This window comes from Salmo salar, chromosome ssa10 (assembly GCF_905237065.1).
Source record: "Salmo salar chromosome ssa10, Ssal_v3.1, whole genome shotgun sequence".
In the NCBI taxonomy this organism is placed as follows: Eukaryota; Metazoa; Chordata; class Actinopteri; order Salmoniformes; family Salmonidae; genus Salmo; species Salmo salar.
Window position 1 is genome coordinate 33,987,260 of NC_059451.1, and position 18,165 is coordinate 34,005,424.

An 18,165-nucleotide genomic window follows, 5' to 3' on the forward strand; every position below is an offset into this window, starting at 1 on the left:
GTTCCCCTCTATATATACAGATATCATCATAATCTTACTAAAAATAGTCTTTGCTTACGAATTGTGGAGAGGGAGAAGAGGCTCCCTCTGTAACAGACACCAACAGTCCTGTACACTTTAGGGCACGTGTCAAACTCGTTCCATGGAGGGCCGAGTGTCTGAAGGTTTTCGCTCCTCCCTTGATCAATAAGGTCACTGATTAGTTAGGAACTCCCATCACCTGGGTGTCTAGGTCTAAATTGAACACAAATAGAAAGGAAATAATAAACCAGTACACACTCGGCCCTTCCTTGGAATGACGTTGACACCAATGCTTTAGGGCCTGCACAGTGCAGATGCCTATACCATTACACTGTGTAGACAGACAGTTTGAGTCATAACCTGTAGGCTGGGATACACACACAGAGGTGCAGTAAAGGAATCTGTTTCCGATAATTCTGACAAAAATGTCTGTGAGCAGAGGGAGAGGAGCAGTGGTGGTCAGGTTATTATGGTTGGTCAGGTGTTTTCACCTGGTGGGGGGGTGTGTGTGTCAATCTGGGTAGAGCAGGGTGGTATGTGTTGGTGTGTGTTTATGAGTGCGTGCATGTATGAATGTGTGTGTGTTGTCGTGCTACACTGCTATCTCATCCCCCAGGCAGTCTGGTGGTCCCTGTCTGTTAAGCACGTTTAGTAGACGGAGGGTCTCCTCATCAGACCTCCAGCTGTATATGATATCCCTCTCCTCTCTCTGCTCCCTCTCATGTCTCTCATCTCTCTCATCCCTCTCATCACTATCATCACTATCGTCAGTGTTGGACTCGTACTCGGACGCAATGCCAGATTCCCGGAACCTCAGTAGCTCCAGACTGCCAAGCACCTCATCGCGGGTTGATGAGATCACCAAACCTGACCCGTCCTGACCTTTGACCCCATTCTGACTCCTCCGCTGCGGAGGAGTAGGAGGGTGAGGTTCAGGTGTTGGGGGTCCGGGCAGGAAGCGGAAACATTCTAGCTTGAGGAGACACTGATCCCTACCTAGGTGGTTGCCTAGGGGCAGGGAGGAGGAGGAGAGGGGGGCGGCCGTCCCATCCTGGCCCATGCCCATGTTGATGCCCAGCGCTGGCAGGGTGAGGTTGACATGGTCCTGGGGTCGCGGGGTCGTAGGGTCACACAAAACTGGGGGGACGGTGGACCGGAAAGTGATCTCCAACAGACTATCCTGGGAACCCACTGAAGGAGTGAAGGAGGGAAAGAGAAAATAAATATGTCATTAAAGATAAGCATCCTTCCACACATTGAGCATACATTCATCTGTTTTATATGGCTAATGCTAACATGAGCCTCATTCTCATCCACTCCTGGATGTATGAGCAGATTGGGCAACCTGGTCTCAGAGCATTTAATATTATTCTGTATGTAAAACCGAGCACTCCATTTAGTATGATATGTTACATTTAGTATGGTATGTATTAATTTGTAACGTCCATCATCCATTTCCTATGATATGTTATGCATTTCACATCGTATTATATGTTAAGAAATTGCTAATGTTCGAATTTTCAAAACGTATGATATGTTATGAAATCTAGCTAGGTGGCTAACGTTAGCTAGGCTAAGGGTAAGGGTTTAGGTTAGGGTTAAGTCTAGGAGTTAGGTTAAAGGGTTAAGGTTAGAGTTAGGCGAAGGGTTAGCTAACATGCTAAGTAGTTGCAAAGTAGAAATAAAGTGGTATGTAGTTGAAAAGTTGCTAATTAGCTAAAATGCTAAAGGTTGTCCATGATAAGATTCGAAATCGCGAACCTGTGGGTTGCTACACGTTCGTGTTATACACCCACCCATCTGTGTTATATGTTATGTTTCATATGGTATGTATTCATTTGTGGATGTCCATTACCCATTTCGTCTGATATATTATGAATTACAATTCATATTTTTGTATTAATTTGCAAACGTACAATGTGCTATGAATTTCTAAAATGTATGATATTTTACGAATTCTAGGTAAGTGGCTAGGTGGCTAACGATAGCTAGCTGGCTAATGTGAGCTAGGCTAGGGGTTAAGTTTAGGAGTTAGGTTAAAGGGTTACAGTAAGGGTTAGCTAAAAGGGTTAAGGTTAGGCCAAAGTGTTAGCTAACATGCTAAGTAGTTAAAAAGTAGCAAAAAGTACTAATTGAAAAGTTGCTAATTTGCTCAAATGCTAAAGTTGTCCGTGATGAAATTTGAACTTGCAACCTATGTGTTGCTAGACGTTCGTGTCATTTGCCCATCCATCCACGTTGTTAAGTTTCGTATGGTATGTATTAATTTTCCCACCCATCCACCCACCCCGACCAACCGTCTTACTTTTGTCTTATGTAACCACACCAAACACATTATACAGTATCATACTAATTTATGTGTCCCAGATTTACGTTGACTATGTTACGTCCAGTGTACGAGACCAGGCTGGACTGGGGCATGGTAGGGATTGAGAAACGGTGTCAAACACTATATTAGGAGGAGGTGAGGTGCGGAGTGTGAGCTCAGGAGGAGAGGAGAGGGCTGAGTTGGCTGAGGTGTAGAGCAGGTTGGTCCGTTGAGGTGTCACATGATAAATGACGTATAATGATGCAGCTGAGAAAGGGCTGGTAAAGTAACAGGTTACATGATAACATGCTGGTTGGTCTGTTGGAGTCTATGCTTGGCCAGAGAGCTTAAAGAGATGTGAAATGGTCTGTGATGAGAGTGAAATGGGAGGAGGGGGAGTGACCAGGATGAGAATAAATATGAAAGAGGGGAGGAGTCGATAAACAGTGTTTGATAGGATAAGGAGATGGAGGGAGGAGAGAGAAAGAAAAAAAGGGACTCTATTTACGTCTGCCGTTAACGCGGCGCTAATGTCAAACACACGTTAGTTTGCAATTTTGACATGTACAAACTGGCACACTGGCATTTTCCAGCCCTAACACCAGGTTCGGCAATTTACCTGTCTTATATCAACTCGCTTGCGCTCAGATGGGCGGGGTTTAAATATTTGAGGTGTGTTCTTAAAAACATGATCCAAAGTGCTAATTTCAGGAGGCGCTGATGATTTTGGTACCTGTACACTTCGTATTTAGAAACATAAAAACAAATGTTTTTTCCCCATTTAGTTTTATTTGATTAAAAACCAAAGCATAGCCTCCCCTTCTCTCAAAGTAGTCAAGGGTTTGACTCCTGACACCGCTTGGAAATATACTGAACAAAAATATAAACGCAGCATGTAAAGTGTTGGTCCCATGTTTCATGAGCTGAAAAATAAAAGATCCCAGAAATGTTTCAGATACCGAAAAGCTTATTTCTCACAAATTTTGTGCACAAATTTGTTTACATCCTTGTTAGTGAGAATTTATCCTTTGCCTAGATAATCCATCCACCTAACAGGTGTGGCATATCAAGAAGCTGATTAAACATCATGATCATTACAGAGGTGCACCTTGTGCTGCGGACAATAAAAGGCCACTCTAAAATGTGCAGTTTGTCACACAACACAATGCCACAGCGGTCTCAAGTTTTGAGAGAGTGTGCAATTGTCATGTTGACTGCAGGAATCTCCATCAGAGCTATTGCCAGAGAATGTAATGTTCATTTCTCTACCATAAGCTGTCTCCAACGTCATTTTAGAGAATTTGGCAGTACATCCAACTGGCCTCACAACCGCAGACCACTTGTAACCACGCCAGCCAAGGACCTCCACATCTGGCTTCTTTACCTGCACGATCATCTGAGACCAGCCACCCAGACAGCTGATGAAACTGAGGAGTATTTATGTCTGTAATGAAGTCCTTTTGTGGGGAAAAATGTATTCTGATTGGCTGGGCCTGGATCCCCAGTGGATGGGCCTGGCTCCCAAGTGGGTGTGCCAATACCCTCCCAGGCCCCCCCATGGCTGCGCCCCTGCCCAGTCATGTGAAATCCATGGATTAGGGCCTAATGAATTCAATTGAGTGATTTCCTTATATGAACTGTAACTCAGTAAAATCGTTGAAATTGTTGCATGTTGCGTTAATATTTTTGTTCAGTATACCAAAGCTTTATGAAAATATCAGGTTTGAGAGGAGTAAAACAGTGAGCTGACATTCCCTTTTTATCTATGCATTGTAGGCAGGCCCACATTATTTTAGCCATGCAAGTCCTGTTTTGGACGTGCGTAAAACCCCCTCCATGATGAAGGCTACGTGTCCATGCCCATCATGAAAGGAGAGATGAGAACCTCTGTGAATACCAGTGAAACTCATATTTAGAAGCCTGTAACCTGTAAGAAATTGCTTGTTTTCTGTTTCATATGTTCAAAAACCAAGCCCTCTCTTAGGCCTGCTATAATGAAGGCTGATTCAACAGCAATGTGTGTCTTTTTTTCCTGACGATTTTATGACATCATTACATGTATTTATTGTTGCTGTTGTTTTAAAACAAAACTGATTTTTTTCCGTTACAACCTAACTTATTAGAATGATTCACTTTCCTGGTTTTATGGTGACAATGTCTGTGGCGCGCTTGCAATGCAACTTCTGGAGATGTGTGAATGCAATCTGATAATTAAGATGGTTCCGATTCTGATCAGAAAACATAGGCCTATTTGGGAGCAGTATAAAGGTGAGTAGACATTCTTTCTATTCAAATTGGATCTTTGTCCAGCTACTGTGAACTGTTTGGATGTGGGTAAGTCTGCGTTGTTTTAATATGATATGCCCACAGGGTGACATAGCCTAAGTGTGACATAGCCTATTTAAAACAAGTTGTTTTGTTTAGAATTTGATTTAAATTATTTGTTTTCTTTTTAGGCCTTATCAATAATGAATTGAATCTTGCTTATTGACAATGTTTGGCATGTCCATGCTCAGCCATAATGTAATTTACAGTAGGCCTAGCCCCTATATCAGTGGGAATGCTATTGAAACCATACAATTACTTAGAACAATGTGGACTGCAAATGGGTTCAAGTTAATGTTTTAAGCAAAGATAGGTTTACATTTTGTTATTTTGTTTCTGTAAGCCATTTAACAAACTAACACTGGACTTGGAGTTGATTCCAAGGCAGTACATAAATGACCGTAAATACGATGTCAACAACTACAGGCCAGTATCCCTTCTTTCCTTTCTCTCCAAAACTCTTGAACGCGCCGTGCTTGGCCAGCTCTCTTGCTATCTCTCTCAGAATGACCTTCTTGATCCTAATCAGTCAGGTTTCAAGACTGGGCATTCAACTGAGACTGCTCTTCTCTGTGTCACGGAGGCTCTCCGCACTGCTAAAGCTAACTCTCTCTCCTCTGCTCTCATCCTTCTAGACCTATCTGCTGCCTTTGATACCGTGAACCATCAGATCCTCCTCTCCACCCTCTCCGAGCTGGGCATCTCCGGCACCGCGCACGCTTGGATTGCGTCCTACCTGACAGGTCGCTCCTACCAGGTGGCGTGGCGAGAATCTGTCTCCGCACCACGTGCTCTCACCACTGGTGTCCCCCAGGGCTCTGTTCTTGGCCCACTCCTATTCTCGCTATACACCAAGTCACTTGGCTCTGTCATATCCTCACATGGTCTCTCTTATCATTGCTATGCAGACGACACACAATTAATCTTCTCCTTTCCCCCTTCTGACAACCAGGTGGCGAATCGCATCTCTGCATGTCTGGCAGACATATCAGTGTGGATGACGGATCACCACCTCAAGCTGAACCTCGGCAAGACGGAGCTGCTCTTCCTCCCGGGGAAGGACTGCCCGTTCCATGATCTCGCCATCACGGTTGACAACTCCCTTGTGTCCTCCTCCCAGAGTGCTAAGAGCCTTGGCGTGACCCTGGACAACACCCTGTCGTTCTCCACCAACATCAAGGCGGTGACCCGATCCTGTAGGTTCATGCTCTACAACATTCGCAGAGTACGACCCTGCCTCACACAGGAAGCGGCGCAGGTCCTAATCCAGGCACTTGTCATCTCCCGTCTGGATTACTGCAACTCGCTGTTGGCTGGGCTCCCTGCCTGTGCCATTAAACCCCTACAACTCATCCAGAACGCCGCAGCCCGTCTGGTGTTCAACCTTCCCAAGTTCTCTCACGTCACCCCGCTCCTCCGCTCTCTCCACTGGCTTCCAGTCGAAGCTCGCATCCGCTACAAGACCATGGTGCTTGCCTACGGAGCTGTGAGGGGAACGGCACCTCCGTACCTTCAGGCTCTGATCAGGCCCTACACCCAAACAAGGGCACTCCGTTCATCCACCTCTGGCCTGCTCGCCTCCCTACCTCTGAGGAAGCACAGTTCCCGCTCAGCCCAGTCAAAACTGTTCGCTGCTCTGGCACCCCAATGGTGGAACAAGCTCCCTCACGACGCCAGGACAGCGGAGTCAATCACCACCTTCCGGAGACACCTGAAACCCCACCTCTTCAAGGAATACCTGGGATAGGATAAAGTAATCCTTCTAACCCCCCCCTTAAAAGATTTAGATGCACTATTGTAAAGTGGTTGTTCCACTGGATATTATAGGTGAATGCACCAAATTGTAAGTCGCTCTGGATAAGAGCGTCTGCTAAATGACTAAAATGTAAAATGTAAAATGTACACAGCTTGAAGCAACCACATATTTCTCCATGGAGCACGTTCTGATTGGCCAGTGAGAGGCCAAGTCTCGACACGCCCACAACTTGTTTATTCATCAAAACTCAGCCCTTTCGCGCCAACGCCAGCAAGTGAGCCGATAATTGTGACAGTGAAAATAGCAAAAATATTTCTGACACACCCCTGCACTTATAGCCCTACTGCCTGTGCTTAGATTAACCATTGCATTAGGTTTGCTAATATAGAGCCCCAAGACTGTCTCCATGCTTGTGTGTGTGTGTGTGTGTGTGTGTGTGTGTGTGTGTGTGTGTGTGTGTGTGTGTGTGTGTGTGTGTGTGTGTGTGTGTGTTTGTGTGTCCGCAAGTCCGCCTGTGCATATGTGTGCCTGCGTATGTGTGGACATGCATCCATGAGTGTACTCACTGGAGCAGGGTCCTGACATTTTGACCTCCAGCTCCTGGATCTGTTTGACCAGTAGGGAGATGTGCTGCAGCAGGTCCTTGTTCTGGAGCAGCAGCTGGTGCACTCTGGCCTGGGCCTCCAGTCTGGCTGTAGCCTCCGCACTCAGTTGGTCCTTCAACAGGTGCACCTGGAGGGAGAGAACACACACATACTGTACGTCTGAGATAAGGACACACTTGGGAGAGAGAGAACACACACACACACAATACAGTATGTGCATACACCTGAGAGAGAGAGTACCAACACTCCTGAGATATGCATTTACATAAACAAACACTCAATAGTGACTTCATGCTATTGAGAGTGTCAGTGTGTCTGTGTGTGTCTCACCAAAACCCATAACATGAAGAACAAGACGTGGACTGCCAGACTCCAAGCTCAAGCTCATGTAAACTTAATGCCATGTATGGTCTGTAGCAGGATTAGACCAAGAGAAGAAGAAAGACATATTCCATTAAAGGAGCAGCCTGCAGTGGCATTAGTCACTAAATCATTTAAACCAGAGAAGAAGATAACCTGGGATAGAGAAGAAACAGGGTTCAACACCAGGCTCAGGACACAGATTAATCATGTCTTCTCAGAAACAAGTGGAGAGACACTGATAATGGCCAGAGCAGTAGCTGAGTGATTTCTTCAATATCAAGGGACATGCATGTGCATTAGTCTACAGGGTATTACTAGCCAGAGCTTTTATAAAGCATCATTCCAAGGGGAGGCAGAGTGGCATTGGATGTAGGGCTGGCACAATTATCGTATAATCGTGAAACTGCCGATTAAGGATAAAGAAAAATTGTGTGTGTGTGGATCGTGGTTAAGTCCGTTTCCGCTGTAACATGGACTCTATACAACGTGATGAAACTATGTTGCTCCTTGTTGAAACAAGCAAGGTGTTCTAGCAAACAAGTCTTTGGTTGCATAGGCAACCCTGCAGCAGCAGCACATGCAGTCAGAAAATGTGAGTCTTTAAAAAATGTTTTACAAAATAATTGCTATTCAAACGATTATACCGGTGACCGAGGTCATTTGGCTGACCAATAACCGTCATCCAAAATAGTCACAGACCTAATTGGATGTGCTGTATATTTCACCACATAAGTTGACAGAGAACAGATTCTCATTTACAGCAACAACCTGGGGAACAGTTACGGGGGAGAGGAATGCACCAATTGGAAGCTGGGAATGATTAGGTGGCAATGATGGTATGAGGGCCAGATTGGAAATTTAGCCAGGACACTGGGGTTAACACCCCTACTCTTACAATTAGTGCCATGGGATCTTTAGTGACATCCCATCCGATCCAAAAGACAGCACCCAACACGGGGCAATGTCCCCAATCACTGCCGGGGAATTGGGATCTTTTTTAGACCAGAAGAAAGAGTGCCTCCTACTGGCCCTCCAACACCACTTCCAGCAGCATCGGGTCACCCATCCAGGGACCAACCACAACCAATCCTGCTTAGCTCCAGAGGCAAGCCAGCAGTGGGATGCAGGGTGGTATGCTGCTGGCATATATCCTGACAAGAGAAGCAATGAAGACTCAGCAAAGAAAAAGGCTCATCGATTTGTGAGTGGTTGACAATGACTGCTACTGTGGTAGTTCTAACTTGACATTGAGCAAGCGCTTCCACTTAAAACTTTGTGATGGTTTCTATAGGAACACTTCTGCTGTGGTTTTCTGACTTCAAGGAGCATTATGAATACAAAGGGCTATTTCTGGCTTGGCATACAGCCCATGTCTCTAAAGCACTGCATTCATTTCTCACTTCAAGGAAAATGGAGCATGAATTGAGTCATGAGGCTGTAGCTAGCGAGTCTGAAGCGCTATGATTCTGTCTTTCAATATAACAAGATTACATGATTCGGATTTCTTCATACAGTGGGAGAAAAAAGTATTTGATCCCCTGCACATGTGACAAATAAAAGTTGATTCAATTTTTGATTTATCTCCAGGTCATCAGACTGTTAAACAGTCATCACTAGCCGGCCTCCGCCCAGTACCCTGCCCTGAACCAGTCAGTTTAATAATGTTTACATACGGTTTTAACTACCTTATATGTATATACTGTATTCTATTCATGGCTCATCCTAGATAACTACTGCTTCTGTACACACCTTTTCTGTTCATATACAGTATTTATTTTCTGGACTCTGACATGATCGTTCTGATATTGCTCATTCTTTTTTTAGTTTAGGATTATGTGTATATTGTTATTGTATTGCTAGATATTGCTGCACTGTTGGAAACATAAGCATTTCACTGCCACAACACCTGCAAAACATGTGTGTACGCGACCAATAAACGTTGATTTGAACGCGGATGCATAGCTGTCTGTCATCATTGTTGATGTAATAACTGTAAAGGCAAACAGTTGATGGTGATGGAATGGGAAAAACAGCTGAAGGACTTTGTGTCTAATAAGAAGCCTCTAAACCGTACAGACACAAGATGGAGCCACTCTTCAACCCCACACCCTCCCCTCTTCCACTTACTGTACACTCCCCTTATTCTCTCCCCTTCGCCCCCGTCACTCTCCTCTCTCCCCCTAGCTCTTCTCATCCTCTCCCCTCTTCCCCCATCCACCCCTGGACGGTAAAGAGGGTAAAAGGAAGGAGAGCGTAAAAGACAGATCAGATTCCATCATCACTCCACAGCGACAAATGGCAGTGATCTAGCCTACATTAGTGCAGGCCATCACCCTCAGAGTTCATCTGTAAATCCAGACAGTTTAACGACGCGGTCAGGGTAATATACCGCCGTACGACACCTCAAGCACCGCCAGGACACAACATGCAATATGGGGGCTGAGGTACGTGACTGAGGAGAAGACATGCTGTACTGATCAAAGTGTGAAAGCTAAACTGGTCAGACAGGTCTTGGAGAAGGAAGGTGTCACATTTGTCCAAGACGTGACTTCTGAAGTCCTGTGAGACACGCTACAAAAACGCTGCTCTGTGGTGATGGGGAACGCAGCCTGAATAATAAAAAGAGCACAGAAAGACTAAATGTGTCTCTGTATGAGAGAGAGAGAGAAAGAAAGAAATACAAAGTTAAAGTTGAGCCAGACAGGCATGTTCTTATCAACACCGTACAGCATTTTCTGCATGTTTAATCAAAGAAAAAGCAATTAAATGCTTTGAAGCAGAGTTTGGTTTGATGAGACAGGATTCCACAGGTAATCATTTTATTTATTTCACCTTTATTTAACCAGGTAGGCAAGTTGAGAACAAGTTCTCATCTACAACTGCGACCTGGCCAAGATAAAGCAAAGCAGTGTGACACAGACAACACAGAGTTACACATGGAGTAAACAAACAAGCCAATAACACAATAAACAAGTCAATGATACAGTAGAAAAAAGAAAGTCTATATACAGTGTGTGCAAAATGCATGAGGTAGGCAATAAATAGGCCATAGGAGCAAATAATTACAATTTAGCAGATTAACACTGGAGTGATAAATGAGAATATGAAGATGTGCATGTAGAGATACTGGTATGCAAAAAGAGCAGAAAAGTAAATAAAATAAAAACAGTAAGGGGATGAGGTAGGTAGATAGGGTGGTGTCATAGAATAAGTCGTACTCATCCTTGAAAATGTCGTACTGGAGAGAAGAGGACCAAAACGCAGCAGGTGTGTGTATGCTCATCGTGTGTATTTATTTACAGACTAAATGAACATCAAAACAACAAAACGAACTCATGAGAATGAACGAACAACCAACAGTCTGGCAAAGCATAGGCTCAACACAGAACAATTCCCCACAACCCCAAAGACAAACACACACCTATATAGGACTTCCAATCAAAGGCAACTATACACACCTGCCTTCAATTGGAAGTCCCAATCATCAACCCAACATTTAACAAACACAAACCCCCTGCCACATCCTGACCTAGACTAAGCAATACGCCCTCTGCTGGTCAGGACGTGACAGTACCCCCCCCCTCAAGGTGCAGACTCCAGGATGCACCTAAAAAAGAAAAACAAGAAAACCCCGGAAATACTAAATCAAACACCCTTTACACAAACACACCACCCCGGACCACATAAAACAAATACCCTCTGCCACGTCCTGACCAAACTACAAAAACAATTAACCTTATACTGGCCAGGACGTGACAGTACCCCCCCCCCCTTAAAGGTGCTACCCCAGAAGCACCTTAACCAAAAATTATTGGGGGTGCCTCTCGTGCTTCTCCCTCAGCGCGTCCATGGCCTCGTACCTACGCCTCTCTGCCTTGGCTGCCTCAATTTCCCACTGCGGGCGGCGATAATCCTCAGCCTGGTGCCAAGGTCCGGCCCCGTCCAGAACTTCCTCCCAGGTCCACTTCTCCCGCCAGTCCAACTCGAAGTCCCTCTGCTCCTTCTTCTGCTGCTTGGTCCATAGTTGGTGGATGATTCTGTCACGCTTGTCGTTGGAAATGGAGGACCAAAACGCAGCAGGTATGTGTATGCTCATCTTGCTTTTTAATAAATACAAAATGAACACCAAAATAACAAAGAACTAGAACAACAAACAGTCTGGCAAAGCATAAAGCTCAACACAGAACAATCACCCACCAATCACACACACAAACACACCCTAATATATGGGACTCTCAATCAAAGGCAGATAGACAACACCTGCCTTCAACTGAGAGTCCCAACCCCAATTAACCAAACATAGAAACACACACACTAGACTAACCATAGAATACAAACACATAGACCATCAACCAAAACCCCGGAAATACTAAATCAAACACCCTTTACACAAACACACCACCCCGAACCACATAAAACAAATACCCTCTGCCACGTCCTGACCAAACTACAAAAACAATTAACCTTATACTGGCCAGGACGTGACAGGTGGGCAATGTACAGATGGGCTATGTAAAGCTGCAGCGATCGGTTAGCTGCTCAGATAGCTGATGTTTAAAGTTGGTGAGGGAAATAAAAGTCTCCAACTTCAGCGATTTTTGCAATTCGTTCCAGTCACTGGAAGCAGAGAATTGGAATGAAAGGCGGCCAAATGAGATGTTGGCTTTGGGGATGATCAATGAGAAATACCTGCTGGAACGTGTGCTATGGGTGAGTGTTGTTATCGTGACCAGTGAGCTGAGATAAGGTGGAGCTTTACCAAGCATAGTCTTATAGATGACCTGGAGCCAGTGGGTCTGGCGACGAATATGTAGCGAGGGCCAGCTGACTAGAGCATAAAGGTCGCAGTGGTGGGTGGTATAAGGTGATTTGGTAACAAAACGGATGGCACTGTGATAGACTGCATCCAGTTTGCTGAGTAGAGTATTGTAAGCTATTTTGTAGATGACATCGCCGAAGTCGAGGATCGGTAGGATAGTCAGTTTTACTAGGGTAAGTTTGGCGGCGTGAGTGAAGGAGGCTTTGTTGCGAAATAGAAAGCCGATTCTGGATTTGATTTTGGATTGGAGATGTTTAACATGAGTCTGGAAGGAGAGTTTACAGTCTAGCCAGACACCTAGGTATTTGTAGTGGTCCACATATTCTAGGTCGGAACCGTCCAGGGTGGTGATGCTAGTCGGGCGGGCGGGTGCGAGCAGCGAACGGTTGAAAAGCATGCATTTGGTTTTACTAGTGTTTAAAAGCAGTTGGAGGCCACGGAAGGAGTGTTGTATGGCATTGAAGCTCATTTGGAGGTTAGTTAGCACAGTGTCCAAGGAAGGGCCAGAAGTATACAGAATGGTGTCGTCTGCGTAGAGGTGGATCAGGGAATCGCCCGCAGCAAGAGCGACATCATTGATATATACAGAGAAAAGAGTCGGCCCGAGAATTGAACCCTGTGGTACCCCCATAGAGACTGCCAGAGGTCCGGACAACGATTTGACACACTGAACTCTGTCTGCAAAGTAGTTGGTGAACCAGGCGAGGCAGTCGTTAGAAAAACCAAGGCTATTGAGTCTGCCGATAAGAATACGGTGATTGACAGAGTCGAAAGCCTTGGCCAGGTCGATGAAGACGGCTGCACAGTACTGTCTTTTATCGATGGCGGTTATGATATAATTTAGTACCTTGAGCGTGGCTGAGGTGCATCCGTGATCGGCTCGGAAACCGGATTGCACAGCGGAGAAGGTACGTGGGATTCGAAATGGTCAGTGATCTGTTTATTAACTTGGCTTTCAAAGACTTTGGATAGGCAGGGCAGGATGGAAATAGGTCTGTAACAGTTTGGGGGATGACCGCGGCAGCTTTCCAATCTTTAGGGATCTCGGACGATACGAAAGAGAGGTTGAACAGACTGGTAATAGGGGTTGCAACAATGGCAGCGGATATTTTTAGAAAGAAAGAGAGGGTCCAGATTGTCTAACCCAGCTGATTTGTACGGGTCCAGGTTTTGCAGCTCTTTCAGAACATCTGCTATCTCGATTTGGGTGAAGGAGAAGCTGGGGAGGCTTGGGCAAGTAGCTGCAGGGGGGCGCGGAGCTGTTGGCCGGGGTTGGAGTAGCCAGGAGGAAGGCATGGCCAGCCGTTGAGAAATGCTTATTGAAATTTTCGATTATCATGGATTTAATCGGTGGTGACCGTGTTACCTAGCCTCAGTGCAGTGAGCAGCTGGGAGGAGGTGCTCTTGTTCTCCATGGACTTTACAGTGTCCCAAAACTTTTTGGAGTTAGAGCTACAGGATACAAATTTCTGCTTGAAAAAGCTAGCCTTTGCTTTCCTGACTAACTGCGTGTATTGGTTCCTGACTTCCCTGAACAGTTGCATATCACGGGGACTATTCGATGCTATTGCAGTCCGCCACAGGATGTTTTTGTGCTGGTCAAGGGCAGTCAGGTCTGGAGTGTACCAAGGGCTATATCTGTTCTTAGTTCTGCATTTTTTGAACGGGGCATGCTTATCTAAGATGGTGAGGAAATTACTTTTAAAGAATGACCAGGCATCCTCGACTGACGGGATGAGGTCAATATCCTTCCAGGATACCCGGGCCAGGTCGATTAGAAAGGCCTGCTCGCAGAAGTGTTTTAGGGAACTTTGACAGTGATGAGGGGTGGTCGTTTGACCACGGACCCATGGCGGATACAGGCAATGAGGCAGTGATTGCTGAGATCCAGATTGAAAACAGAGGAGTTGTATTTGGAGGGCAGGTTGGTCAGGATAACGTCTATGAGGGTGCCCATGTTTACGGATTTGGGGTTGTACCTGGTGGGTTTCTTGATGATTTGTGTGAGATTGAGGGCATCTAGCTTAAATTGTAGGACTGCCGGGGTGTTAAGCATATCCCAGTTTAGGTCACCTAACAGAACGAACTCTGAGGCTAGATGGGGGGCGATCAATTCACAAATGGTGTCCAGGGCACAGCTGGGAGCGGAGGGGGGTCGATAGCAGGCGGCAACAGTGAGAGACTTATTTCTGGAGAGATTAATTTTTAAAATTAGAAGTTCGAACTGTTTGGGTATAGACCTGGAAAGTATGACAGAACTTTGCAGGCTATCTCTGCAGTAGATTGCAACTCCTCCCCCTTTGGCAGTTCTATCTTGACGAAAAATGTTGTAGTTGGGTATGGAAATCTCAGAATTTTTGGTGGCCTTCCTAAGCCAGGATTCAGACACGGCAAGGACATCAGGGTTGGCGGAGTGTGCTAAAACAGTGAGTAAAACAAACTTAGGGAGGAGGCTTCTGATGTTGCATTCCTGGGACTGGATGCACTGAGGGTAAAGAGGCCGTCATTGTAAATAATAATTTGTTCTTAACTGACTTGCCTAGTTAAATAATAATAAATAAATAAATAAATATAAATTAAGTAATGTAGATGGCTCAATAATGACAGTCTCTAATGAACTGGCTAAAACAGGCTAAAACATCGTTTTAGGGGGGTCCCTCCCCTATAAAACGTTCCTTCTCAATCAACGACTTAGTGTTGAGGTGATGTTCCTACAAGAACCAGAGAATGTTCAACTCTATTACCACCCAGTTCAGGATTATCCTCATGTAGCTTACGAGAGAGCAAGAGAGTTGAGAGGAGAGGGGAGCAGAGGAGAGGAGAGGAGAGGAGAGGAGAGGAGAGGAGAGGAGAGGAGAGAGAGAGAGAGAGAGAGATATTCCAGTAGTGTATGAATTAAACTGAACAAAAATATACAGTTGACGTTGGAAGTTCACATAAACCTTAGCCAAATACATTTAAATTCAGTTTTTCACAATTCCGGACATTTAATCCTAGTACAAATTCCCTGTCTTAGATCAGTTAGGATCAACACCTTATTTTAAGAATGTGAAATGTCAGAATAATAGTAGAGAGAATGATTTATTTAAGCTTTTATTTATTTCATCACATTCCCAGTGGGTCAGAAGTTTACATACACTCAATTAGTATTTGGTAGCATTGCCTTTAAATTGTTTGACTTGGGTCAAACGTGTCGGGTAGCCTTCCACAAACTTCCCACAATAAGTTGGGTGAATTTTGGCCCATTCCTCCTGACAGAGCTGGTGTAACTGAGTTAGGTTTGTAGGCCTCCTTGCTCGCACACGCTTTATCAGTTCTGCCCACAACTTTTCTATGGGATTGAGGTCAGGGCTTTCTGATGGCCACTCCAATACCTTGACTTTGTTGTCCTTAAGCCATTTTGCCACAACTTTGGAAGTATGCTTGGGGTCATTGTCCATATGGAAGACCCATTTGCGACCAAGCTTTAACTTCCTGACTGATGTCTTCAGATGTTGCTTCAATACATCCACATAATTTTCCCTTCTCATGATGCCATCTATTTTGTGAAGTGCAAGAGTCCCTCCTGCAGCAAAGCACCCCCACAACATGATGCTGCCACTCCCGTGCTTCACGGTTGGGATGGTGTACTTCGGCTTGCAAGGCAACCCCCTTTTTCCTCCAAACATAACAATGGTCATTATGGCCAAACAGTGGGGGAAAAAAGTATTTGATCCCCTGCTGATTTTGTACGTTTGCCCACTTACAAAGAAACGATCAGTCTATAATTTTAATAGTGGGTTTATTTGAACAGTGAGAGACAGAATAACAACAACAAAAATCCAGAAAAACGCATGTCAAAAATGTTATAAAATGATTTGCATTTTAATGAGGGAAATAAGTATTTGACCCCTCTGCCAAACATGACTTAGTACTTGGTGGCAAAACCCTTGCTGGCAATCACAGAGGTCAGACATTTCTTGTAGTTGGTCACCAGGTTTGCACACATCTCAGGAGGGATTTTGTCCCACTCCTCTTTGCAGATCTTCTCCAAGTAATTAAGGTTTCGGAGCTGACGTTTGGCAACTCGAACCTTCAGCTCCCTCCACAGATTTTCTATGGGATTAAGGTCTGGAGACTGGCTAGGCCACTCCAGGACCTTAATGTGCGTCTTCTTGAGCCACTCCTTTGTTGCCTTGGCCGTGTGTTTTGGGTCATTGTCATGCTGGAATACCCATCCACGACCCATTTTCAATGCCCTGGCTGAGGGAAGGAGGTTTTCACCCAAGATTTGACGGTACATGGCCCCGTCCATCGTCCCTTTGATGCGGTGAAGCTGTCCTGTCCCCTTAGCAGAAAAACACCCCCAAAGCATAATGTTTCCAACTCCATGTTTGACGGTGGAGATGGTGTTCTTGGGGTCATAGGCAGCATTCCTCCTCCTCCAAACACGGCGAGTTGAGTTGATGTCAAAGAGCTCAATTTTGGTCTCATCTGACCCCAACACTTTCACCAGTTGTCCTCTGAATCATTCAGATGTTCATTGGCAGACTTTAGACAGGCCTGTATATGTATTCTTGAGCAGGGGGACCTTGCGGGCACTGCAGGATTTCAGTCCTTCACGGCGTAGTGTGTTACCAATTGTTTTCTTGGTGACTATGGTCCCAGCTGCCTTGAGATCATTGACAAGATTACTTGTGTCATGCACAAGGTAATGTCCTAACCAACTTGCCAAAACTATAGTTGGTTATGAAGACATTTGTGGAGTGGTTGAAAAACTAGTTTTAATAATGACTCCAACCTAAGTGTATGTAAACTTCCAACTTTACTGAGTTACAGTTCATATAAGTGTCACGACTTCCGCCGAAGTCGGTCCCTCTCCTTGTTCGATCCACTTTTCATTTTCCATTTGTTTTGTCTTTGTCTTACAAACCTGGTTTCAATTCCCCAATTACTTGTTCATTATTTAAACCTCTGTTCCCCCATGTTTGTTTGTGAGTAATTGTTTATGTAATACGGTCCGTTATTGTGGGCTCGCATTATTGCGTTGTATTTGTTTGTATTTTGAGTAAATACGTTTTCTACTCATATCTGCTGTCCTGCGCCTGACTCCTCCACACCAGCTCACACAGACTTTATTACAATAAGGAAATCAGTCAATTGAATTAAATTCATTAGGCCCTAATCTATGGAATACAGATATGCATCTGTTGGTCACAGATACCTTAAAAAAAAGTAGGGCCGTGCATTATCATACTGAAACATGAGGTGATGGTGGCGGATGAATGGCACGACAATGGGCTTCAGGATCTCGTCACGGTATCTCTGTGCATTCAAATTACCATTGATAACATGCAATTGTGTTCGTTGTCCGTAGTTTATGCCTGCCCATACCATAACCCCACTGCCACCATGGGAAACTCTGTTCACAATGCTGACATTAGTAAATGGCTCACCCACACGATACCATACACGTGGTCTGCATTAATTAACATTAAATGCTCTGGCAACAGCTCTGGTGGACATTCCTGCAGTCAGCATGCCAATTGCACGCTCCCTCAAAACTTGAGACATCTGTGGCATTCTGTTGTGTGACAAAACTGCACATTTTAGAGTGGCCATTTATTGTTCCCAGCACAAGGCGCTCCTGTGTAATTATCATGCTGGTTAATCAGCTTCTTGATAGGTTACACCTGTCACGTGGAAGGATTATCTTGGCAAAGGAGAAATGCTCACTAACAGGGATGTAAACAAATTTGTGAACAAAATCTGCGAGAAAAACGTTTTCTTTTGTGTGCTAAAATGACGTAAATGTGTATGGAACATTTCTGGGATCTTTTATTTCCTCTCATGAAATATGGGACCAACAATTTACATTTTGCCTTTACATTTTCATTCAGTGTGTAGATTAAATCTCACCAGCCACCAAAACTAAAAAGGTTCTGCTCTGCAGTGTGAGTCTCAAACACAAGTATTCACATTTCACTGA

General features: G+C 44.8%; 1 protein-coding gene across 1 annotated transcript in view; it reads right to left on the reverse strand.

The window, feature by feature from the left end:
• Positions 1-18,165, reverse strand: part of LOC106560293 (carboxyl-terminal PDZ ligand of neuronal nitric oxide synthase protein) — a 191,816-nt gene that overhangs the window by 18,162 nt on the left and 155,489 nt on the right. Inside the window, exons 9-10 of the mRNA XM_014123046.2 lie at positions 6,977-7,142; positions 1,018-1,212 (exon numbers count right to left, since the gene is read on the reverse strand). Of these exons, the coding sequence (XP_013978521.1) occupies positions 1,018-1,212; positions 6,977-7,142 (361 nt within the window). The remainder of the gene's footprint in view (positions 1-1,017; positions 1,213-6,976; positions 7,143-18,165) is intronic.